We start from the raw sequence: 26485 nt of genomic DNA on the forward strand, positions 1-26485 counted from the left end.
AACAAAGAAATGTGATCGAGTTTAGAAAATGGACGGCCAAGTTATAGAAACGTTGAGGAATTTGGAACTTTTTTCGAAAATCAAACAGAAAGATTGACCCAAATGAAAAACTCAATCAAGCAGAGCCACTTCTCATCGACACCTTCGAAGTTCGTTGGAGCGATTACCCGAAGGGAAGGAGTCAGAACCCACCACGGCAGAGCTGGAGAACCCTTGGACCTCTCATTTCTGAGGTTGGGGATCCATATGCCTAATCTACAATTCAGATTCTTCAAACTTTAAACCCTAATTGAGTAGCAGATCCAGACGACAATCAAAGCAGAAGAAGCTTAACTCAACTCGTTCATTTCCTATTCTCTCATAATTATAAATGATTCTTATGTTTTAATGTCTGTTTAGGGTAGTTTTAAATTTTTTTCAATGGAACAAAAGAAACCATATATTAGATATGCAAAATGGCATTAACAGGAACAACAAACTGTACATTGCCTTGCATCTCTGCATACAGATGACGCTAGAAATCTAAATCAATACAACAGAATTGATCAATCAAAATGCTTAAAAATACAATTCTTCAGAGTGATCCAACATGAAAAAAAAAAGGCTCAGTAACTAAAGGTTGTGACCATCGTACTGAAGTTGGTGCTGTGAGAACATCCTGATTATCACACCAAATCTCATTGGTTTGATGGCCAAGACAATAAATCTGATCAGACCCACGAGCAATGCTAATAATCTCAGGTTAAATACTGCACGCTGTCAGCATCCATCCTGACCTGACGACAACGAAAAGGCCACCGAGAAAAACCCCGAAAAACCAGCCTGATCTGTTTATTGTGCGCTGTAAGCTCCTGCGCATAACAATATGGGAAGGGAATCATTTTCGATTGCCAAATTGCCATAAAAATCTAAAGAGAATAGCATGTCTTGATCAAAAGTACATAAGAAAGGGAAATTCTGGGAATACGAATTCAACTGAGAAAGGATCTGTACTGGTCTTACCATGTATAACATTATCTCTATGAACCCATCAGTAAAAACAAATTTCTTACCAAAAAAATCAGAAAAAACGAGTACTGAACACCACAGAAATAGCCACTTGACATGAACTAAGTCCAACTTAACCTGAACTACTTGTTGATGATCATAGAATAGCATAACTAGAGCAGTGGTCTATGGGTAAGAGTTGGTTCCCAACACCAATGGTCCATTGATCCAAATGTGCTTGGACCAGTCACAAGAAAGAAACAAGTTTCAATGTAGCTGGATTACAAAAAAGTGTTAAAATAGAAGGGAAGGCATTTGATTAATTCTGAAGGACTCTTCACAAAATTCAAATTTCTCTTGAATAATAAATTTTCTAATTTATTTTTCTTACCCTTGAGTGGTTGAAAGCTTCAAAAGCTGTTTATAGGTCTCAGCCCCAAATCACTGAATAATCACAGCACTATTTGCTGGCTTCAGAGCTAGGGTTCATAGGATCCGATCTCTCAATTACAAAATGATCAACTATTCGAACAGTAGCAAGTGGGTCTTGATGAGCAGCAGCAGAACTCCACTTGCTTGGGAACTTCCTAAGGTGACTCGGTTTCTGAAGTTTTACTTCCTTCTCCCACTCTGAATCCAGTTTCCATTCCTTTGGCACCTGCAAATTAAAAGAATCAATAATGCCTCCCCAAGGAAATGGAGAGAAAAAGCAAAATAAGAATGGAATTAGCTACACAGCCCCCCCCCCTTCCCCCAACTGGCCAAAAAAATATTTTGAATTAGCAATATTTATTAAGTCTTCTTTTGCCGAGGATGATAAATTCATCAGACGTATTCTGAAACTGGATCAGTTGGAAAATTCATTTCCACAAATGGCCAGTGCTGAGAACCAATCACTAGAGCAAACCCAACTACAGCCGCCATTATAGTTACCCAACCTCGTATTTCCATACACATGAAAGACGAAGGTAATAATTGGCTTTATCAATTGCTATTTCCATACCATACCCAAATCTCCAAGTATAGGGGTCGGTCTTGTTGAATTGTCGGTTGAAATACAGTTGTAGACCAAGGTCAATGCATCGAAACAGCCTCTCAGCAACAATTGTCGTGATAATGCAGCATAGGAAAGTCCCCCACCCATGCCCCCCCCCCCCCCAAAAAAAAAAAAAAAAAACAGACTACTTGTGTGGAATACTTCTGTGCTAGGTTAGCCACCCAAATCTCCAAATGGCCCATGATACAAAGCCGGCAGCGCCAGAACCCAATTGACAGGAATTGGGCAGAGGAATCCCCATCAAACAAATGGAATTCAATGGCAATTGTTAAGTACAGTTCCTCAGTATTGCCAAAATTTAGTGAAGGTAGTCTCATACCTTGTCAACTGCAAGGGTGAACACTTCAAGGTCACCGTCACGCGTAATGTGGAAGCGAGTGAATGCCTTGTAATTTGCAATGCGAAGTGAGGAAAAAGCTTCGTCAAAGTGGATGTGAAACCAGTTGATACAGACATATAAGTAACTACCAAACACCAGTGATACCACAGGGGTTGAGAAAACCCAGAAATAGAGGAAGACACATGCATAGTAAATGATGGCACCTCCACGTGACAGTGACTCCATCCCATTCTTGCAGATGCTACTCCTAGTGACGGCCATAACCTGAAAAATATTCAGCACATGTTCAATATTTATTAATAGAGAAGTACCCAAGGGAATTTTTCAGAATTAGACCACATTTCTCACCTCAGGAACATCAAATGCAGACATAAGATACTTTATACATGCTGGATACAGGCCAAACGTCCACTGTTCTATACGAGCTCGAAGACCAGTTGGGTCCGGGAAGTGCTCACTCTCCACCGATCGATACCATTCATACAATGTGTGATATCCTTAAAATAGACAAGTTAAGCACAATAATAAATATTTAAAAGTTCCAGCTACCAATTTTAGCACCTTTTTTAAGATAACAAGTTGACTTCAATGATGGAATTTGCATATTCACTACTCCCAATCAACAATTTTAGGCACTGCAAATCAACTTAGTCAAACAACTATAGCTAATCATCAAGGTTAGCATTTATGCCTCTAGTTTTTCATAAACTGCATTTTCAACCTATGAACACCAGTAATTAACCACACTTTTACCCAAGCAATTCAAGTATTAATATCTCACTTTTATATAGATCCTCTTAGTTGTTTCAATAACTTAATCTGGATACAGAACCAAAACAGATCTGACAAACCATTTATGCTGCTACATTCTTGGTGCATAACTAAAAATATGATCTGCTATCATTTTGCATAATTGACAATTTTTAATGGTACTATACAACCTAACAAGGAGTGCGGAGGAAGCACACAAATAAGAAAAGCAGACCTGAGGTTGCTAGCAGCTGATGACGGATACATGTCTCAACACCCAGTTCCAGCAACAGCATGAGAATTAGTGCTGCAGTCATGTGAGTGAAACCATGAACTATTCCAATTATTGCCCGTTTCTTCCGAGACATTTTGGAAGGGACAAAACAAAATGATGCCAATAGTAATAACAGAGTTCCAACAGAAGAAACATATGAATTTCCCAGCATGTATATTAAAGCATCCCATACTGTGCTAAAGAAACTCTTCAAATGACCAGAAAATGAATTATCCTGCAAGATGTGGCCAAGCCGACACTGGAAAGAACAAATCAAAACTGTTAATCGTCTCTAACAAACATTTCCAATTTCAGCCCAGAACAAAACAAAAAATCCCCAGCATGTTTATGGATGAGAAAGAGACGGTGCCCCATGCCAGGACCACAGGGGGCAGGGGATGGGATTGTGTGCATGTAAAGTCAACCCAATGTGAAAACTATACTTGTCATCTAGAGAGAGACTGTACATGTCATCTAGGAGGTCAACAAAATCTGGTCATAAAGAGGAGACATAACAGGGAGCACAGAAAGCTACCTGTGGAAACATAGAAAAAGCCAGTACGAAGTAGATGATGCCACCAATGAAGTCAAACTGCCAGTTCTTCTTCCTGAACTTCAAGATATTTCCTAATGCAATCTGTAGCAAATTCACATGTATGTCAGATTGGCAATTATTAAGTTTGTACCCAGTGCATTAGGTTCCACTGCAGGGTCTGCGGAGGAGTAGATATACACGGCCTTAGCAAACCCCTGCTTCATGGAGAAGCTGTTTCCTGATTCAAACCTGCAACCAGCAGATCTCAATGGAGACCTTATCATTGTGCCGAGGCCAGCCAGTAGGGTCAGATAGACCATTATGACAGCCAAAAAAAATATGGAGAACTTATATTGTTGACTAGTTTGCAACAACTGAAGTGCAAGAATCTTTTACTAAGAAAAATGTGCAAGAATCAAAATTTGAAACTCACTCTGCTTGAATCCTCAATAGATGGATATGCAGCCTTCCTTTCATATGGAATCCCATTCAGCCCTTTGAAACCAGTAAAAACATGGGTAGGATGCAAAAAAGCCCCACCACAACCATTGACAAGTAAATGTTGCACACAGACTGGATTATCTGAAGAAACAGAAGAATGACGCATATAATGGTGCAAGTCTCCAGCCATTTGGAGCTTACACCTTCCCTTCAGATAATCACGAATTAAATGAGAGACATTCTTCCCTGTGACATCATTCCAGTACCAATCAAGTAGCCAATTTGGTTCGTGTGTTAAAATGATTACACGGTCATTCTCCCCAACCTGGAAAAAACTGAATATTTTATAATCCATATGATCCAGACAAACTACATGATTAATTCTGTGAGGTTACCTCAGCAGAAACTAATGGCGTGTTCAAATCCTGGAATACATTCTGGGTATAGAATGCATTCAAGTGAGAAAATAGAGAAGAATCCGGATTCAAAATGCCTTGTAAACCCAGGATCTATTCTAAGAATGCATACCAATGATCGACTAAGCAATTAATCATAGACATCAAAAAATTATGTTCCTCAGGTTGAGCACTGACATTAAATGAAGTATATCACCAATGAAATCAGGTAACAAGGTTCCCAATAGTTGAAGTGTGAAATCTGACATGACCCAAAACTTCTTTTAGTGAAATAACTTCCTTGAGTAATATATCATGAACATAATAGATCAAGCATGGTTGCAGGTGCAACAAGAAAAATCACTAACATTCAAGTCACAAATTTCTTCTTGCAACTGAAGTTTTAAAGCTTTAGAACTGGAGTCAAACACTAAAACACTTCATTTCAAAAATAGACAATTAGACTAATTAGTAAAAAAATTCAGGGTGTCAATCGGTACGGTTTCGGTAATTCAATACGGTACCAACTTTGAATACCGAAAACCAAAACCTTACCGTACCAAATTTACACAGTATAGTACGGTTTCGGTATTTGCAAAAACGGTTCGGTACGGTTTCAATATTAAATCGGTATGGAAAAACGGTTTAAACACGGTATCTAAGCAGTATACTTTTGGTACAAACAAACCCATGCCACTTTTGTTATTAGTTCATTAAGATCCTAATGAAATTGCAACCAAACAATCAATAGAATTTGATATTAACAAAGACAAAGCAAGTAAATCTAATTAATAGTGACAAAAACAAGTAAATCTAAGAAGAGGAGTGAAGGACGAAATGAAAAACTGAAATAGGGAATTATGGATAGGGTAAAGGTAAAATGTTTTCATTGTAAAATTACAATTATATCTCTTAATTTGGTACGGTACCAATTCGGTATGGTTTCGGTACATACCGACAGTGTCGGAATGAGTACCTAAAACCGGAACCGTACCGAAGAAATTCGGTTTCGGTACGGTACGGTGCTGTTTTAGATGGCGTGGTTTGGTACGGTTTCGGTACGCAACTGACACCCTTAGTAAATATCATATCGCTTCCAAAACAAATATAAAGCAACTAGTAGAAGAATTTCCTCGACTAGATGATACAACATCAGATACAAAGAGACTATTACAGACAAACAAGAGGAATCCATCATGCCACTAAACTGTGTTACATGCAACATAGTCATTCAAGGAGGCTATATTTGGTGTATATTGCAAAATCACAAATGGTACCTTCTCTTTAATCAACTCCGAGAAGAACTTGAACTGATACACATCAATGTCACAATGGAGAGCCTGATCAAGACCGAACACCCACCATCCTTTAGGCAGTTGCAAGGCAAAATAGCTTTTTTTTTGGGGCAGCAACCAACCACCTAACCAGCTTCTATGGCATATGTGCCTCATAAAAGTGTGAAGCCCATCAAACCAGTCTGTAGCAAATCTAAGACTTGTAAGGACCATATTAATGATCTTGGCAACAAAAACACTAGACCTAGTCTGCAAACTAATTATAATAATAACAAAATTGTGTACTGAAAGTAAGACTACACTAATTTCCTTTTTTCATTCTGTAACAACCCATAACTCTAATTGTTCAAAGAGTTTGGTAAGCATTAGCACTAACCATGATTTCCAGGAAGTACAAAACACTGAGGTCCATCATTTTGAATTGGTTCAGATTCTGCACAGGGTATCTCAGGCTTGTTTACAGCAACATGCTCTGGTTTATAACAAGGTGGAGGCTGCAATGCGTATTCGAATGGACGAAAAAACCGCTTCTCATAAGTAAATTCTGAAGGATTGGGGTACCTGTAAAATAAATGGGGACTTTAACTTTTCCCAACTCAACAATAAAAACACACTATGATAACAACTGTTTTTCATCCTTCCTAACAAAACTGACAAATTATGTACCTATAAACAAGCAAAGCAACTAGAAAATACAACTAAATTACCATGGAAGCTGCACTTCATTTTCTCAACCATAAAAGTTTCAGTAGGCCATTCTTTCCAGAAGGCAGGAAACTAGAAGAAAACATTTAGTTATTACTCCAGCATAAGTTGCATCTAATCAGAAAACCTGGACCAAGTAATCAGTTATTTATTATCTTTACGGAAAACAGAATACAAGGAGGTATATAGATGAGAGAGAGAGAGAGAGAGAGAAGCATATTTTGCAATCCATTTTGTCCTTGACTACATGAGAGAGATCACAAGGGAAGTGTTTGAAATCAAGCACTTGTGAACCTAAACAGTGGCTGAATCGATGAAGAGAACAGAAGAAAAGAAGAAGAAGCAGATGGAAAAACCAGCAGCAATGGCCTGCGATTCTAGCAAGTCTTCCTAGAATTGCAGCCTCCCTTATTTATAGATCTCATAGTCTAAATTACAACTTGAGAAACAAGCCTCCTTGCCCTCTATAAAAGGAAATAAAAGTGCATCTCATGGACTCATGAATCTGTCCAAAATAGAAAAAACCAAAAAGGAAAGTACATGAAATTAGAAAGAAACTTGAAAAATAAAAAGTATGATGAAAACAGTAACTATGCTGTCCCATTCTCCTAAACAATGAGCACCAAGGAACCTTTTCCAAGAAAAGAAATTATGTAAATCATGAGCAAACCAAGCTGGCTGTCCAAGGCTGGTGCACCAAGGCAGCAGCCTTGAACTATGTGCACTAAGCCTGCACAATTCTCAACACTCCCCCTCAAGCTAGAGTATACTCAAAGAAAGCTCCAGCTTGGACAATAAGAATAAACTTGAAAGGCAGCACCAGTCTTGAACTGTGTAGCAATAGCAAACTCTAATAAGAGAACTTCACCTAGAAGATAATCAACATCAACTTTAATAAAAATAATAATAATAATTCTTCATGTAGAACAAACCATCCAATAATGAAAACAATCAGAAAAATCCATAAGTATAGCAGCATCAAAGACACTATCCAAATACTGCCAGTAACAAGGAGGAATCTCCACTCTAACAGATAAAAATTGTATCTCTAATGTCCACACATAACCTCTTGCAACACAGCAAAGTAGTAGGCAAAGGTACGGGTAGGTAAAAAAACAATATTGGTTATTGCGGACCAAATAGGTAGGTAAAAGGCAGTATAGGTTACTGCAGAACAAGTAGGCAAGGTACTATGGATTACTAAGAATCAAATAGGCATATAAAAGATAGTATAGGTTACTATAGACTGAGTAGGTAGGTGGTGTTGTACAATACCATCTTAGGAGGACAAGGATCTTTACCAATAATATTCTTCAACAAATCTTGAGTAGATGTGGAATGAGCATCCAATCTCCCCCTCACATGTAGCATTACACGTAGACTAGTAATGAGAACAATATCCAATATAGAAAGATCCAAAGCAAGAATTTCCAACGTGCTATTTGATGGTAGATATAATCTTTCATTCTTCTAGCAAGTCTAAATCCAAAAAATTATTTTCAAACTCTCCTCATGGTAGATTATAAGCTGCATGCATGTGCCCAGCTTTAAAAAAAAGGTTCAACATATCCAATCAGGTAAGTTGTGGAACCATCTGAGTATGTCAATGCAATTAGAGAAATCCCCAAAAGGAAACACAGCCAAAAAGTAGACTTGGAAGCCTAAATTGAAGGAAACATTGGGAACCATTTCTAATTAAATATGGAAACACGAAATAAAGAAAGTTTAGGAATTAGGAAACTGAATCAGAAACAAAATTAGGAATAGAACCAGAAACAAAATCAGAAAACAAGCCAGGAATTGAACCAGAAAGGTCCCAAAAACTGAATCATATATGGACCAAGAACTAAGCCCAAAACTGAACCCAAAATTGAACCCAAAATTGAACCCAAAACTGATCCAAGTCTGAACCCACAACTTAACCAAAACCTGAACCAAAAATCAGACCAACCAAACCATCTTCTTCCTCAACAAACCCTCAAACTTGCAAATCGAAGACAATCGAGCTACCTCAACATCTTCCTATTCAACCTTCCAAAAGAACTATTTTCTTAAATGAAAATATGTCTTAATGAAATCAAGGCAGAAGACAAAATGCAAACAACAAGAAATCTTAGAAAAACAAGAACTTCGATCAGCAGAAGAAAATAGACGGCAGAAACTCAGAAGTAACGAAGTTGAAGAAAGATGAACCAGACTTCTTAGAGTAGTAGTAAAGAATCATAAAAAATGTAAGAAGAAAAAAAAGTGAGGGAAACACAACAACCAACCAGACAAACGGATCACATCAAACACAACAACAAATAAACCACAGACTTTCTTCTTCGAAAAACTTTTGAGTCTTGGAAAATTTGTCGGAATCCTTCAATTTTAAAATCAAGGGCGACAATCGAACCATCCACAAAGTGCAAAAGCAACAACATGCAGTGATAGTGAACACCGAAACCACCGTAAGTCCCCTTTTTCTCTGACAGCTTATTTTTCTTCTTCACAACCGAATATCGCAGAAACAAAACCCGGATCCCAGCAGCCGCACCAGAACCTCCAATCTAAGCAAATTGCAGAAACCTTCAATCAAAGTTCAGGAAACTAAAACGAAGTATTTTTATTTTTTTTAATGGAAACCCTAATTCATCTTTTTCATTGAACTAGGGTCTCATTATTCAAACGAAAAATTGCAAACGACTCTCAAACCGGCAATCAAAAAAAGCAACCTAGAAATCAGATTAATGCTCTGATATCATGTTAGAAATCAAGCACTTGAGAACCTAAATAGTGGCAGAATCGATGAAGAGAACAGGAGAAAAGAAGAAGAAGAAGCAGCAATGGCCTGTGATTCCAGCAAGTCTTCCTAGAATAACAACCTCTCTTATTTATAGATCTCATTGTCTAAATTACAATTTGAGAAGCAAGTCTCCTTGCCCTCTAAAAAAAGAAATAAAAGTACATCTCATGGACTCATGAATCTGTCCAAAATAGAAAGAATCAACAAGAAAAGTACATGAAACTAGAAAGAAACTTGAAAATAGAAACTATGACGAAAATAGTAACTATGCTGAAAGTAGAAACTATGCTGTCCCATTCTCCTAAACCTTGAGCACCAAGGAACCTTTTCCAAGAAAGGAAAGTATGTAACTCATGGGCAAACTAAGCTGGCTGTACTTGTGCACCAAGGCAGCAGCCTTGGACCACGCACACTAAGCCTGCACAATTCTCAACAGGAAATCCTAGTGGTGCAAACTTGCTCATTCGATGACCTGCATTTTTTTAATTTACGGCGGTGGAACAGTAGGTAAGGGCGCTGGCTGACCTGAGACCATCTGCTGAGCATGGCTTTGACTCCAACAGTGCTATGCAGTAGTCCTCAGGGACTGTATTTATGCTCCATTGTTCATATATCATCCTTAACAGACTTACATGCCATAAAAATTTGTTTCACCAAACAAGATCTTTTCACGGAGAATGAATTTCAGATGGGAAACATAACTAATACCTAGAGTGACCCTTAATGGTAAATTTAGAATGACATTATGATAATAGGGAGAGAATTGTCAATTCACAATACGGGTAGAACTGTAGACCAGAATCAAGATAGACTGAAATGAAGATTACCAAGTAGAGATGAACCAGGTACCCTGAAATTCTGACGTCAGACAGATGGACAGATCTGATTAGTTACTAAAAACATAACATAAATAACTAAATGGATGTGTTAATGGATGAGGGAAGTGAACAAACAATAAAAACCACAAAGTAACACCCAGGCTTCTTACCACAAGCTGGATCGATTAAATTGACCACCAACCTACCGTGACCAAAACAACATTTTTCTCCATAGAAAAGAATGACTTGCAAAAGCACATATTGATTTCAACACAAGTGAGGTGATCAACGCCTTACATAAGTCCCTTTATATAGCCAACCTAAAGTAGTAGATATTAAATACAAGAACCAACCATTAGCACACCAACTAACCAGAATATTAACTCAAACCTAATATTGACTTAACCATTACATAACTCTTGACAAAGGAAAGCTCCTTCGACAATGGAGTTTCTTATTCACAGCACTTTATATTGATTATGAGATAATTCTCAAGTTTCCATTCATATTGGAGTAGACTCACTCTTAGGTCTATCCCATGAACGGCATAATGTGTCAGCTGGTTCTATCCCACTTGAATAGTCCTAGGCTCCTAGCCCATGAAAGTCATGGACTGATTTGGATCATATCCTTAGGCCATTTGTGATGCCCCGCATCTTTTTATATTATTATTTTATTATTGTGTGTGACTGTGTTAGTCTTTAGGATTATTAAAGGATCCGATGATTGGTTTAATCAAATGATCTGAGTATAGTTAAAGGATAGTTTAATTGAGGCTAGATTCCAATTGACATTTGGTCAAGGTCAGACATCGCTTGTGGGTCCCACAACAGTTGAATTAGACTGAACTGAAAATGAGGAAATGATCAACATGATCTTCTGAACCCAAAGGTACTAATATTAGCACCTCAAAGTGGGCCCTGCATAAGATATTACAGCGGGCCCACAAGCCCATAACAAAGCCCATATAATTAGTCAAATATAAATATATGTATATATTATACTATAGATAAATATATTATGTATAAAATAAATCATATATATATATATTGTATTATATATAATATAAATCACATTATTACACCCCACATATGATATAAAGAGGAGAGAGAGAGGGAGGAGGTGACACATCTCCCACCTCCTCACGTGGAAGACTATTGTCTTCTAATGCATGCCTATGAAATTTATAAAAGCAAGAGGAAGCGACACATAAGGGTATCTTCATTCCATCTCACCACTTCATGTAAATAACCTTGATAAAGTGAAAATGGGAATCAAAACAAAAGGGGTGTTTCTGCGTAAACAGAGAAGAGAAAGAGGAGAGAGAAGAAAAGATTTCAGATTTTAGAAACGTGTAGAAGAGGAGTTAAGATGAGAGAGAGCTAGCATAAGAAAGAGAAAGAGAACGTGGAGAAAAGCATTAAACCAAGAGAGAGAAGATAGGTGAGAGAAAAGAAAGAAAAGGAGAAATATTGCTGAGGTACAGAACAGAGAGTGAGAAGATAGGTGAGAGAAAAATAAAGAAAGTGGAGAGAAGCCATTAAAGGCCTAGAGGAGAGAGAAAGAGTGGGGAGGAGAAGAGAGAAGAGGAAGGCAAGAGAGCAAAGAGAGGAAGACCGTGGGGAAGAGAGAGAAAGGAAAGAGGAGAGAGGAGAGAGAAAGGAGGAGAGAGAAAATAAAATAAAATAAAGGGGAAAATCTCTCATTGGTTCCCACATATTCGAAATAGCCAGGAATTACTTGAGGTACAAGAGGGAGAGCGGATTTTAACAGAACCAAGGTCAAAACACACACGCATGAAACAGGGACAGGTAAGTGATACTGACCAACCTATGTATGTTAAGTGGGTGATTCCCTTTAATAGATATGTAACATTCACATGATGACATGAAATCTATTTTGTTTATTTATTGATGCAATTTATGGAAAATGCATGATATATGTCTTTGTGTATTAAACAAAAATGCATGGGATTGGATGACAGCTTAATGACTTGATTGAATTGCTTGAATTAGAATGCTGATAGTATTCTTGAACTGTTAATCATGAATTTGAAATGATGTTCATGCTTGTTAAATGTAGAATTATCAAGCTCTCATATTTAAATGATTGAATTGTATGAACTGTGTTCAGATGAGACTAAATGATGATTGAAAAGAAAAGATACATTGAGATAGACAGAGCATGGTAATGCAATGCTGAATTGAATATGAAAAGAGTAAAAGAAAAAGAAATGAAAATGTAATGGCTTCTGTAAGTCCTGGTGCTTAATGTACCCAAATGGGAGGGCATAAAGAAAGACTGAAAAGTGAAAAGAATGAGTCTGTGCAGATGGCAAATCACAAGGTGTACAAGGCCTTGTGCCTAGAAGCCACTTCGGTGGTGAAGAGATAGAAGCCACTTCGGTGGTTAAGAGACGAAGCCACTTCGGTGGTGAAGAGACAGAAGCCACTTCGGTGGTGAAGAGACAGAAGCCACTTTGGTGGTGAAGAGAAATGTATATCCTCTGGATTTGCCTAGGCTCAAGACTATAATGTCAAATAACATAAATGAAAATAAATGAAAGGAAAATTGAAATGCACAATGTTATATGACTTTGATGTAATAATTGGTGCATAATGAATTGCCTGACTTACTTACATGGTTGTCTATATTGCTTACTGGGCCGCAAAGCTCATAATTGTAAATGTTGACAGGTCCACAGGTATATGACAAGGGCATGGTTGTCTATATTGCTTACTGCCACTTGATAGTGCATTTTAAAGTAGAAGATGGAAAACTTTTCTTTTCTTTTTGTTGCAACTGATGTTAGTTTGACTGAACTGTGAATGTATACATTTCTTTGAGACTGTATGTACTTTACTAGACACTGTTGAAAGGACAAACGTAAACATGACAGGACTTTAGACTGTGTACATATGTTTATGAGTCAAACTGTCAAACAAGTTGTTTGTTTGTTCTTGAGAATGTTTAGTTTAGCATTTTGTTTTAGTAGTTATAACCAGATTGATAAAGGAAGGAACTGTCGCGTGCCCTAGTTAAATGTCCATAATGTGGGCCCCACCAAGCATGTGAAAACTAAGGTCGTGACACCATTGATGAACGGCTTCTTCCTTCGAGAGTATGTCTTCAGCTCTGCATCACATAGGTAGTTCCTTGTTTCCCACAAGCAAATATTCAAATGATTTCCACAATCTACAACAGCTTGGAAGTTTTAGAACTCCTCCATGAAAAGAATCTTTTTAGCTCTCATCATGACAACAACAAACACATTAAAAAAATGTGCAGATCATCTTATGTAAACCCAATTCTAGGGTTAGGGTTTCTCAGGCATATTCCTAGAATTTGGGAATTGCCTAGAATCTTCCAGCAAAAAATCATAGAATGCCTAGGATTGGTAGAAAACAACAACAACAACAATAAGCCTTGTCCCAACTAAATGGGGTCGGCTACATGGATTCTTGCCCTCCAATCAGTTATGTTCGAGGCCATGCTGAAAACAAGGCCTAAGCTATACATATCCTTTCTCACCACTTCTCCTAAGGTTATCTTAGGTCTACCCCTAGCTCTTCTAGTTCCTTCAATATGGATTATATCACTTCTCCGTACAGGGGCATTTATAGGTCTTCGTTGAACGTGGCCGTGCCACCTCAAACAACTTTCTCGAAGCTTATCACTTAAGGGAGCAACTCCCAGACCAACTCTAATATGATCATTTATTATCTTATCCATCCTAGCTTTGCCACTCATCCATCTTAGCATCCTCATTTCTGTTACACTGAGTTTATCTATATGATTCTTTTTAACCACCCAACACTCTGCACCATACATCATAGCTGGTCGAACAACAGTCCTATAAATTTTTCCTTTAAGCTTTAATGGAATACGCCGATCACATAAGACCCCGGACGCACCTCTCCATTTCATTCACCCTATTTTAATTCTTTGGGAAACTTCATCCTCTAAATCACCTCTTTTACTTATGATTGAACCTAGGTACCTAAAACAATCACTCTGGGAATCTTTTTATCGTCAAGTATCACCACCTCATCATCTGCCCGATCATGACTAAAGTTACAAACTAGATATCTGTCCTTGATCTACTAAGTTTAAAGCCTTTTGATTCCAAAGCTACTGTCCATGAATCTAATTTGGTATTAATCCCCACTTGGGTCTCATCTATCAACACAATATCATTTCCAAAAGGATACACCAGGGGACCTCATCTTGAATGTCTTCGGTTAATTCATCCATTACCAGTGTAAATAGATATGGGCTTAAAGTTTACCCTTGATGTAGCCCAACTGTTATCGGGAATTCATTACTTTGTCCCCCCACTGTTCTAACACTAGTCATTGAACCATCATACATACCCTTAACTATATCTACATATTTACTTACAACACTTCTTTTCTCTAGTACTTGCCAAATTAACGCTCTAGGGACTATCATAAGTTTTTTCTAGGTCAATAAATACCATATGAAGGTCTTTCCTACAATCTTTATACCTTTCCATAAGCCTCCTAATTAGGTAAATAGCCTCAGTTGTAGATTTTCCCGGCATAAACCCAAATTGGTTCTCCGTAACTGTAGTTAAGAGTCTCAAACGGGTTTCAATTATTCTCTCCCATAATTTCATCGTATGGCTCATCAATTTAATGCCCCCATAGTTATTGCAACTTTGAATATCTCCTTTATTTTTGTAAATTGGAACCACAACGCTTCTCCTCCATTCATCAGGCATTTTCCCTGTGCTCATAATCTTATTAAACAACTTAGTCAACCAAACTAGTCCATGGGTTCCTAAGCTCTTCCATACTTCAATTGGGATTTCATCAGGACCTTGTGTCTTGCCGAGTTTCATCCTCCTTAAAGCTTCTTTTACTTCGGACATCGAAATTCTACGTACATAAGTTCAAACATTGGTGCCTTGGTGAAAGGTGTAATCGTCCGAATCATAAGTGCTTGAAGAATGCTCATTTAGTAAACTAGAGAAATAGGTTTCCCATCTTTTCTTAATGTCCTCCTCACAAACTAATACTTTACCATCTCCATTTTTAATACATCTAACATGATCAAGATCTCTACTCTTCCTATCCCTCACCTTAGCTATCTTATAAATAGATTTTTCCCCTTCTTCCGTGCCCAACTTATTGTATAACTCTTCATACTTCTTTTCCCTTGCTTTTCCCACAATTTTCTTAGCTTCATTTCTATCCAACCTATACCTTTGAAGATCCTCAACATCCTTAGTTCTTTGCCATGTCTTAAAACTAGTTTTTTTATTCCTAATGGCAGTTTGAACCTCATTATCCCACCACCACATCTCTCTATAAGAATGGAACTTTCCTTTTGATTCACCTAGGACATCTTTAGCCACCTTCTTAATACACATAGCCATCTCATTCCACATTGCATTGGTATCCCCTTTAAAATCTCATTTTCCTTGTTTGACTACTTCATTAACGAAGGTTTTCGAGCACTCTCCTTTCAAATTCCACCATCTTATTCTAGGATAGTTTACCTTGGACCTTTTATGTGTTCTTGGGACTAATCACATACCCTAAGACCACAAGTCTATGTTGTGCAATTAAGCTTTCCCCCGGTATCACCTTGCAATCCTTGCACAACAATCTATCAATCCTTCTAGTTAGGAAGAAATCTATTTGGCTTCTGTGCTGTCCACTTTTGAAGGTAATTAAATGCTCCTCTCTCTTTTTGAAGTAAGTATTTATAATAAATAGATCAAAAGCAATTGCAAAATCTAAAATTGAAATCCCTTCCTCATTCCATTCTCCAAAACCATATCCTCCATGTACACTCTCATATTCTCTTTGATCTTTTCCAATATGTCCATTTAAATCACCTCCTATGATAATCTTTTCTCCTTGACGAAATCCTTGTATTAATCCATCCATATTTTCCCAAAATTCTAGCTTTATACTTTCATCTAATCCTACTTGAGGTGCAAATGCACAAATTATATTTACGAACTCTTTCTCTATTACAAGCTTGATAGCAATAATCCTATCATCCACTCTTTTAACATCCACCACATCATTTTTTAAATCTTTATCCACTATTATACCCACTCCATTTTTATTTGTTTTATCCCCAGCATACCAAAGTTTAAAGTCATCCAACTCTTTGGCTTTTTTACCCTTCCATCTAGTCTCTTGAATGCAAGCTACATTAATTCTTCTTCTCCTCATAACATCTATCAATTCTAAGCTCTTACCAGTTAAAGATCCTATGTTCCAAGATGCCAATCTAACCCTACGTTTATGGTAGAAAGAAGCTAAATAATTTTTGTATTGTGGAAAGGATGGATATGGGTCATCCAAAATTAGGTGGGAAGCCTTTTGGAGAAAAGGGGAAAATTTTGGGTTTGTCAAAACCCAAGATGGGATCCTTTACTAGGTAGTAGGGTAAGAGACATAAAAAAGTAATGCGGAAAGGATAATATTGCTAACAAAGATGAAGATCTGACGACCTAAGAATGGGTTAGATGGGATGGAAGGGAATTAAGTTTGAGGCTTATCAAAAGGATATGGGTTGAATTTCGAAAGGGAGAAGGATCTTTCTTTCTTGCTCCTTCCTCTTCTTTCTTTTCTTTTCTTTTCTTTTTCTTTTTTCTTTTCTTTCTTTCTTCTTCTTCTTTCATTCTTTCTTTTTTCTTTTCTTTTTTCGGTTTTCTGTTTTCTTTTCTGCCGCAAGAAAGAGACACAGAGAGAGAGGGCCCGACAGGGTTGGGAGGGAAAGAGGGGGGTCGTAGGGTAGGGAGGGATTGGGGTGTCATGAGGGGCTGGGGGTGCTGCTGTTCAAGTGCGGCAGCAGGCAAGGTTGCACAGAAACAGAGGAGGGCTGGGGGTGTCTTGCAGGGGTAGGGATAGGGGATGGTGAGGGAGGGGCTGAGGCTTGCTGGGGAAGAAGGGGGGAGAGAGAGAGAGACTGGGGTGGGGAGGGGATGCTGTACTTACTTGCTTTGCTGCTGTAGTTCTTGAAGGAGATGATGGAGACTTGAAGGAGATGCTGAAATTCCTAACAGAGATGCTAACTCTTGAACAAATCTTCTACTCAACCATGGTCCCCTCAACTTACGAAACCATGATCCTCAAACTCAATCAATTTTATTTTATCATCAACAATGAAAATTACAAGATTGCTAGCTATTTATTAGCTTTCAAAAGACTATAGGACCCAGTGGAATTCCTATTCAAACACCACTCAACTTAGGAAAAACTCAAATAAAACCCTACAATTCATCTGAAAATAATTCCAGCACTAAAAAGAAGGCTAAAATGCCCTAAATACCCCTACTAGGGGGTTCGGCCAGATCAAAGGGGCTTCTTGCAGCCATCCAAGGGGGCCCCCTTAGGGTTTCGGCCGGCGGGTCTTTGTGTTCACATGATCATCAGATTATTCTTGGAAGTGTCCTCGGTATGGTACTTCCCCAGCTGCTGCCTATCTCCATCTTTGCACAATAAAATAAAATACTGGTATAGATGAAATCACTAGAAAACATGCACAATTGTGGTGACACCCCCCCCCCCCTCCCAAGTTCAAAAAATATCTAATGTACATTCTACCAGATGAAAGTACCGAATTCTCACCTAAATATTGAGCTAGAGCTACTAATATAGAATATAGAAAAAGAATAGAGCAAATTACATGACACCAACTATATTTGGGGTGAAACTAGTGACCACCCACTATTGTCTCATAAATTACATGGCACCCCCATGCAAATTATAAGTTACCCATGCTACGAAAATGGGTTATGAAATTACCTAAATGCCCTTTGATGCCATAACCAAAACCAGGTCACCCATATATCCTATGCCGCAAACTGCTCTCTACCACCGGAAACCACCCACCATCGCCAACGACCAGACCTCCCCCCCCCCCATCTCTCTCTCTGGTATCGAATGGATCCCTTTACGCTTGAACTCCTCTTCCACCGCTGCATCCTTGAATACCCATGCCTCAACTCTGATCCTTCCAAAGCCCAAGCAATTTTCCTCCCTTACTACGGCAGCATCAACTCTCTCCGCTATCTCTATGGCCCAGAAGTTAATTCCAGCGCCGACCATGGCATCTCCCTCTACCGCTTCCTCCATTACGATAACCCACAAATCTGGTTTATCTCTCAAAGACGCCATTAGCGCAAGCATTTCAAGGGGAAAACTTGTCTCTGGCGCCGCCAACTATTCAAACCCTAAATTGACGGCTTCAAGATCGTTTGCGAATCCATTATGGGTTGAAGTTGCAGTTCTACCGAAGCAATCGATAACAAACATGAGAAGAATGCCAGAATTGTTCACAATCAGAGTGGGAGCGATCATGGTGACTGGTTTTATCTTGGCTACAATGTTCTATCACCTCGATAATTTGCCAAAGGGAATTCAAGAACAATTAGGGTTTTTCGCCTTTGCGAAGTTGATGATTTTCTACACCTGTGTAGATGCACTCCCTGTTTTCAACAAGAATGGTACATCTTCATAAGAGAAACAGCTTACAACGCTTATCGACGCTCCTCCTACGTTCTCTCGCATTCTCTTGTAGTCATTTCATCAATCATCTTCTTGGCATTCACATTCGCTGCAATAACTTTTTGGGCGGTGGGTCTCACCAAGGGTACAAAAGGCTTGTTCTTCTTCTTCGGAACAATCTTAGCAGCTTTCAGTTCAGAGAGAGAGAGAGAGAGAGAGAGAGAGAGAGAGAGAGAGAGAGAGAGATGGGGGGTGGGCTGAAATAGCCGGCGGGGAGGGGGTCTGGTCGTCGGCGATGGTGGGCGATTTCCGGTGGTGGAGAGCAATTTCCGGCATAGGAAGAAGATGGGTGAAGGGGAGAATCCCTTCCACCTGGGGGTTGGGTATGGCATCAAAGCTCATTTAGCTAATTTCGTAACCCATTTTAACAACAAACTTAACCATGGGTAACTTGTAATTTGCATGTGGGTGCCATGTAATTTATGAGACAATGGGTGGTCACCCAAATATAGTGGGTGTTGTGTAATTTGCTCAAAAGAATATATTCTTACAAAAGCTAGTTAATGGGACATCACCTACAAAAACTCTCCTCCAAGTTCAATTTAACAAATAGGATAATGTTCATCAAGCTGTCTTCTCAGTGAACTAAAATGCAAGGGGGAAAAGAAGTCCTGATTCTATATCAGCTAGACATTAATAAAGTATATGTTCTTAAACATGCAAATTAATGGATCATCAAGAAATCCCCTCCCCCAATTTTAATTAACAAAGAGGAAAATGTTCAGCATACTGCCTCATATGTTAATATCAAACTCGAGGAAAGATAGGCATGGTCCCATTCCCACATCAGCAATACCTATATGCAGAGTTTGGGAGAGCAGAGTGACAAAAGAAAAGTAAATCAGACGCTAGCTAACAAGGATTCAAGCTCAAGCTGATTCTGACCAACTTAACCAGCTTTCTCATGACGAAAAGAAAATAAGTGTTTTGTTGATCTAGGAAGATGCAACAAAAAAGGGTTAAATTAAATATTTGATCTCAGAAATCAGTGATCTACATTCTAACCATCCACACTCGGCTTTTATCAAAGGTTTGGCCTCAAGGTGATGCCTTAAAACTATAGAGCTACAAGAAATGCACTATCTTGATTAGTATAATTAAATAAAATGTTAGAATTTTTCAACAAGGAAGCAGGTAACAACAAATCAAACATGGGGAGTTGGTAACCTGTAGCATATAAAGAAATTATAATCATTTTAAGAAACAAATAATTCATTGCAGAAAAGCAACAAGAAGCCAATATATTCCTTCCAAGACAAGTCAAAACCCCAAAAAAGCATGGCAAAATTTTGTGATAGGTGAAGAAAATTACACAGATACTCATTGCTCAATAGTTTCTGTCCAATTAGACCAAAGTTGTAATAACATCCAGGCGACCCAGGGCATTGGAGAGGGCCTGGATGCAAGGCTACATTAACAAGGTGACCAAGGCAACCAAAATGCCACCTAGGTGACACTAGTCATCAAGGTGCATGGTTGCCAAGGTTGTCATCTAGGAGACAATAAAAACTATACTTTAGACATCAGCTTGGACCATTTATTCCTTTTAATTCAATTAAGAATCATAACTAAGAAGCAGAAGTTCAACTCACGCAAGATCCCCGCCTATGAGAAGTAAATCTCCACGTGGTAGCGAAGACATAGAATTGTTGAAATTGACACGAATAGAGGGCTGAGCAAGTAATCGGGCTACAGCATATGCTGGGTTTCCACCATCCCCAGTATCAGCCATGAAGTCAAACCATAGGTCTTCCTTATCACTAAAATGATCAAATAAAAGATCATCTTTTTGAGCTCCATCATGAATCTTACTCATTGCAGCCTGATCAGAGAACAAAGATGAAGAAGCAAAGGAAATTCTGAAACAAGAAATTTATTCAGAAAAGAAAAACAATCAAAACAGTCTTGCAGAGGGGGGGGGAATCACTAGAGAACCTTTAATGCACAGCACAGAAAGAAAGAACAAGAACCAGCACTTTAAAGTTCACTTCGACGCTTCTTTACTCAGTCAAGGGGAACCAACGAGTGGTGAAAACAAGGGTCATGATGATTGTGAAATAAAATGGCCTGAGAATGCACTAGTGATCTTTTCCAGCTGTGTGATTGTATATTCCCCTTTTTATCCACTTTGTCTTGAAACAATGAGAAGGAAACAAAGGGGACCTATAAACCCTACATTGAAATGGTAACTACTAATAGAAGGTCCTGAAACAAAATAGACAAAGCTCACCAACACACCGTGAACGAGAAATATGGGATTTTATTAGTCATCTCCTAGAAAATTGTTTTCCAGCCATTCATATCTACATTCCGTGCACCCACTATACCATCACAGAGATGCTGGGCAAAATTATTGGACATCGGTGCCGTGAGTGTCCTCATGGATACCAGTGTACTCCAAAAAGGCATAAAAGTAGGGCTCAATGGACTTGAGGTACATTGCATCTTTTCTTGTAATTTATTGTTCAGTATTTTTTATACTAGAAAAGCTATGGTCAGATCAAATTATTCACAAGATATGACTAATCAAACAGAAAGAAAATCATTGTTAATTTTTAATTAATACCTTAGTATTCTCTGCACATGTTATTTTAGCTTACAATGGTGTAAAGAAATACTACAATTCGTATAACAATACTGCAAATACCATAGAAGAGTGTCTACGCATGCAAATATGGGTTCGCAGAGTTACCATATGTTATGGTTGTCATGGCAGTCCCAGGCAAGGATGAGGTTCCCAACTTAGGCAACATATTGGGCAAAACGGATGTCAAGCCAGTGCTTAGATACACAAGGTGATAGAGTCATTGAAGGGTTCATTTCTTTCTTTCTTTCTTTCTTTCTTTCTTTCTTCTTCTTCTTTTTTGAAGGTGGGTGTGGTGTGGTGCGGGTAAACAAAATTTTATTGATGATGTCAGACAAAATTCTGCCGAACAATCCCCAGATGCATCATAAAGTGGGAAGTGCATAATATTAGGAGGAAGAAAGAAAGAGACACTTTAGTAGCTTCCCAAAGAGCAGCCGAAAGTGCTAGTTCCCCCAAAAAAAACTTATACATAGACCAATCAGAAAATTACTGCCAAACAGGTGGAGCAAGAGGGGGAAACATCTAAAACATTGACCATTAGATTGCAGATCAAGATCTCCAAGAGTTCTCTATAATCATCAGTAGTCCTTTATCCCCATAATGCTGGTTTGATCATTCTTAATCATTTCAGTCTATCAAACACAACAGGCTTCAACAAAGTGTGCATTTGAGGTCTTTTTCAAAATAGTTAAAATCTTTCATGCAACTACAGTTGTCCACAACATTTAACAAAAAGAAACATCACAGGATCATTTAATTTCCGATGTTTATCTGACAGCGGATTGATAACTGTTTAAATAAATCAAAAGATGAATAAGCATTTGGCAAGACAGTGTATAATTTAATATAATGTCGAACAATACCTGCATCATACGCATATCAAATCGACCAACAAATACTGTTACAGATACCAGGAGGTCAAAAACCGTCTTAAATAAATCAGCAGATGTCCTACAATATATAGCCATCAGCTTCATCAGAATAGGTAATGGAGTTTTCTCCTGGATGTGAAATGCAGAGCAAAATTGTAGGCACATACCCCGAGTACCAGGGAACCATATCCAAGAAATCAGGTCTCATTTGTTGTTTCTTCAGCTTCTCATATTCCTCAACTGGCAAAGGGTGAGTAAGAGCCCATCTGTTAAATGCCAACATTAGTAAATTCAAAAATTAAATCACAACTGACTTTATCAAAATGAATACAAAAATACAATATCAAGACCTCCTCTTTAAAAATGAGGTTATAAATAAATGGCCAAGGACAGATGTAAAACAAAATGTTGGTGAGGCCAATCCTGATTCAAACTAGAATTAGAGTATATGCATGAAATCCTCACACAGATGCCCGTCCAAAATAAGACCCATCATAAGATTAACAATCTATCTGGTGATTGTTTTCTAAATGTTTGCTGTACTTTCACAGATACAGAGATTCCACTGAATATATCTCATCAAATGCAACAAGAAAGTGGTTACACTGTTTTGTGGCATTTTAAGTCCAACTGAAACAAGAATTCACAGTAATGAATATACAAACCGTAGCACTTACCCCGTAGACCGTTCCACCACATAATTGGCAATATAAAGACCTATAAATGTGGCCCACAATGAATATATAGGAGAGATTTCATTTGGTGTTCCTGGACATGATCCGCTGCAAGCTAACTGAAAAAAAATGGGGGTAGTGATAAAAAAGTATATATATGTGGGCAACGGTGTAACCAGAAGTCAAAGAAGAAGGCATATACAGATAAAACTTGCAACTAAAAAATAAATAAAGATATTTAAAACCGAAAAAGAAAGGTGGCTTCCTCCATACCTCTCCATAGATAACCCACTTTGACAGAAGTGGGTAATCACTGGCTGATCCCACCGGGGCAAACCAGGATGAGCAGACCTCATCCTTCAGCTCATTCATACGCAAAAATTTTGCCATCAATGTATTTCTTTCTTCTTTCTTCCAAATGGAAAACCAGACAGAACTTCTTCTTTCAAAAGGTCTCTCCCTCAAAACAGCACGGTTACCACAGTGACTATAAAATACACAGCAGGCTATACTAATGACCTGCACAAGTATGACAGAATCCCAATAAATGAAGACCGAAGTGATTAATAGAAGCAACAGCGATGTCTGTTGATGTACACGAGTACATCTGTGTGTGTTTGTGTGCTTCAATCATCACTTACAGCACAATTTTGAAAAATGGCTAGGATCTCTGGCCGCTTTCCGGCTACACGAGCAACAAGTCCAATATACCACATGCCAAAGAATATAATGTGGAAAACAAGAAGAAACAAGATAGATGAAATGTATATCGTCAAAAATAGCGAGAGGTTCATCCTCATATCAACTCCCATCGATTGAAAACTGGGAAGATGATACAAAGCAGCTACTAGAATCCACCCAACATACCTGAAATATTATCCATTTCTAAAAGTCAGCAATATCCAAGGTTTACACACCCTATGCTAGGAATCAACAACAAGATGTCCATATATTTAACCATAGGTTTCAGAGTAAATTACATACCACCTACTGAAGTTTGAGTAGCTTGGTTTAATAGTCTTCCCAACAAATGGAGTTGAAAAGAAATAGAAAAATCCAAGTAAGCATGCATACATTGACCACCATTTGATATTGCTGTCTAACTTCTGTATAAGAGTATGCATGTTATCTGATGAAATAAAGAATAAACACCCCACAACTACTGCAATTATGGCATGGCGTGAATGTTCATGTGGATACTGATATGTTGGGGTCAATATTGTTCTGACCCTGTCCATCTTTAAGGTATCTAGAAGACTCACTGACGGCATTGTGGATCCCATCAATCTCTATGCAAGAAATTAGGTTCCTTCACTCACAAAAAGCACTTCCAAAGGAATGGCACTCGCAGAAGCCACATCCAACATAGAAATTTCTCCAAGTCCTTGGAATCAAGTTCATGTGAAAAAATCTGCAAGCACATAGTTCACAGATTCCTTCAGAGTGTAGTCCCATGTATATAAATGAACCTGCAATAGATGGAAGAACAACAACATCCAGTATCCGTGTAAAAGCCTAAAAGCAACCACTGTCCAGAATGGCGTAAACTAAAACTCCAGTAAGTTACTGTTTTTAACATGATTATAACCCCCCCCCCAAAAAAAAAAAAAAAAAAGGAGAATGTGTAACAAAGCAAAGCATCATAATACTATGATGATAAGGAAATAGGTTAACAGTGGAGTGATTGAGTGGGTGGCAAAAATGGATGGTTTGAGAAAAAGGAAAACCCACTAGAAGAGTCGAGAAGAGCCATATTTCCAATTATTAGGACTAATTACTCAGATGAAGCCAAGTTATAAATCCCACACAGGCTCTACCTATAAAATGAAGTAAATACCATCAATTAAGAAGATACAGAATAAGATAACAAGAAATAGCAGTAAAATAAGGATAAGATTCCTCTTCTTCCTACTTTGATTGTCCGAAATAGTAAATCTTAGGGTTTTAATTCAGACATTGCAGAGCAAGGTAATAGATAGGGACAGAGGCAACGCAAATACGAAAAACCCAGAAAAGACGTTGATTTCTCCCTCCATTGTAGAAGTCTTAACACCATAAACACAACGAAACCACATACAAGAAAAATGGAATTAGAAACACAGACAAGACAGAAGCTATCGTATTCCAATCAAAAACATAGTATTCGATACTGTAGCAAAGATAAGAACATAAATGAAATAAAAAAATTTAAGGGGAAAAAAAAAACAAAAAACAAAAAGAAACAATGCACAATTATATTAAAAGAGAACTTGGAACTGAAGGCGAGAGAAATAGAGACCTGAATGAGGGCAAACGAGAGGAGAAGAAGGAGAATTGCAGAGTAGTTCTTAGAGATTTTAAAGGTGAAGAGAAGGGAGGAAAATGGGTTCCTAGGAACTGAGTTGGCATTGCATCCCGGAACGTTTGCCAGTAACCAGAAAATGGCATATTCTTCTCCACTCTCTACTCAAATTACCAAGAGACTCAAATACCATTGCGAATCACATGTGAAAAATTAAAAATAATCTACCAAAAAATATTTCTTTTTAAGATATCGCAGACATGGAAAATGATAAGCTTTGTAACGTATAAATGTATAATCATCTTAAACTTTTCTCTTTTTTTTTTTTTTTTTTTTAGAAAATAAGACTTTATATTAATAGAAATAAATATAATACAAACAATAATACAGGATTAGGTTTACTATCTGTTGCTCTTCTACAACATATTGAGAGAGCTGAGTAGGCAAAGAGAGAGCTTACAGCCGTTGGATGACTAATCATACTATTTGATGTATCTCGGATGATGGCCCATATTAATGAATTGGAATAATCGTAATTATGAATCAAGATACTCTACTCAAGATGCTTCCATCATACATTCAGAAAGAAGATGACATTTCTCAAAGAATTAAAATGAGTAGATGAAATGGAAAAGTGTGTCTAGGATCTTGTGTGATGTGTATTGCTTTAAAGTTCAAAGAAAAATTATATACAACCAGCTATGATGTATGGTACAAAGTGTTCGACTATTAACAAACATCATTTAGATAAATTCTGCATAATTGAAACGAGGATATTAAGCGGCAAAACTAGGAAGGATAAGATAATCAATAAATTTTTTTTTTTTTTTTTTTTTATCTTTATTTAATCAAAGCTCCCTTTCTCCAAAAAAAAAAATCTTTTTCTCCCTTTTTTTTTTTTGTAACAAACGCGCTTTATATATAGGGAAAATTAGTGAGGTGATTGTTCTTAACCACTCCACTATTCATCCATATTACAACTAACCTTGGAATAGCTCCTATAAATGATAAGATTCGAGAAAGTCGTTTGAGATGGTACGGTTACGTTCAACTAAGGCTGAAAATGCCTTAATATTGGAGAAGTGATTTAAAAAACTAAAAGAGCTAAGAACAAACCTAAGATGACCTTACAAGAAG

The 26485-nt window shown here is 37.8% G+C and overlaps 1 protein-coding gene across 1 annotated transcript; it reads right to left on the reverse strand.

Moving 5' to 3' along the window:
• Positions 1-367: 367 nt before the first annotated feature.
• LOC149014962 (uncharacterized) lies at positions 368-25591 on the reverse strand. The gene is made up of 17 exons (XM_089157312.1): positions 25346-25591; positions 24052-24478; positions 23709-23934; positions 23341-23586; positions 23071-23186; positions 22561-22659; positions 22385-22472; positions 20527-20756; positions 6451-6635; positions 6057-6256; positions 4377-4709; positions 3944-4045; positions 3370-3667; positions 2733-2881; positions 2364-2648; positions 1379-1645; positions 368-851 (listed from the first exon to the last, which is right to left on the reverse strand). The coding sequence occupies exons 2-16, from the start codon at positions 24348-24350 to the stop codon at positions 1448-1450; spliced, it is 3054 nt and encodes a 1017-aa protein (XP_089013438.1). The 5' UTR covers positions 24351-24478; positions 25346-25591; the 3' UTR covers positions 368-851; positions 1379-1447.
• Between the last annotated feature and the right edge of the window lie 894 nt (positions 25592-26485).

The sequence above is a fragment of the Hakea prostrata genome, chromosome 5, assembly GCF_041222555.1.
Source record: "Hakea prostrata isolate BN-2017 chromosome 5, UWA_Hpros_2, whole genome shotgun sequence".
Classification (NCBI taxonomy): Eukaryota; Viridiplantae; Streptophyta; class Magnoliopsida; order Proteales; family Proteaceae; genus Hakea; species Hakea prostrata.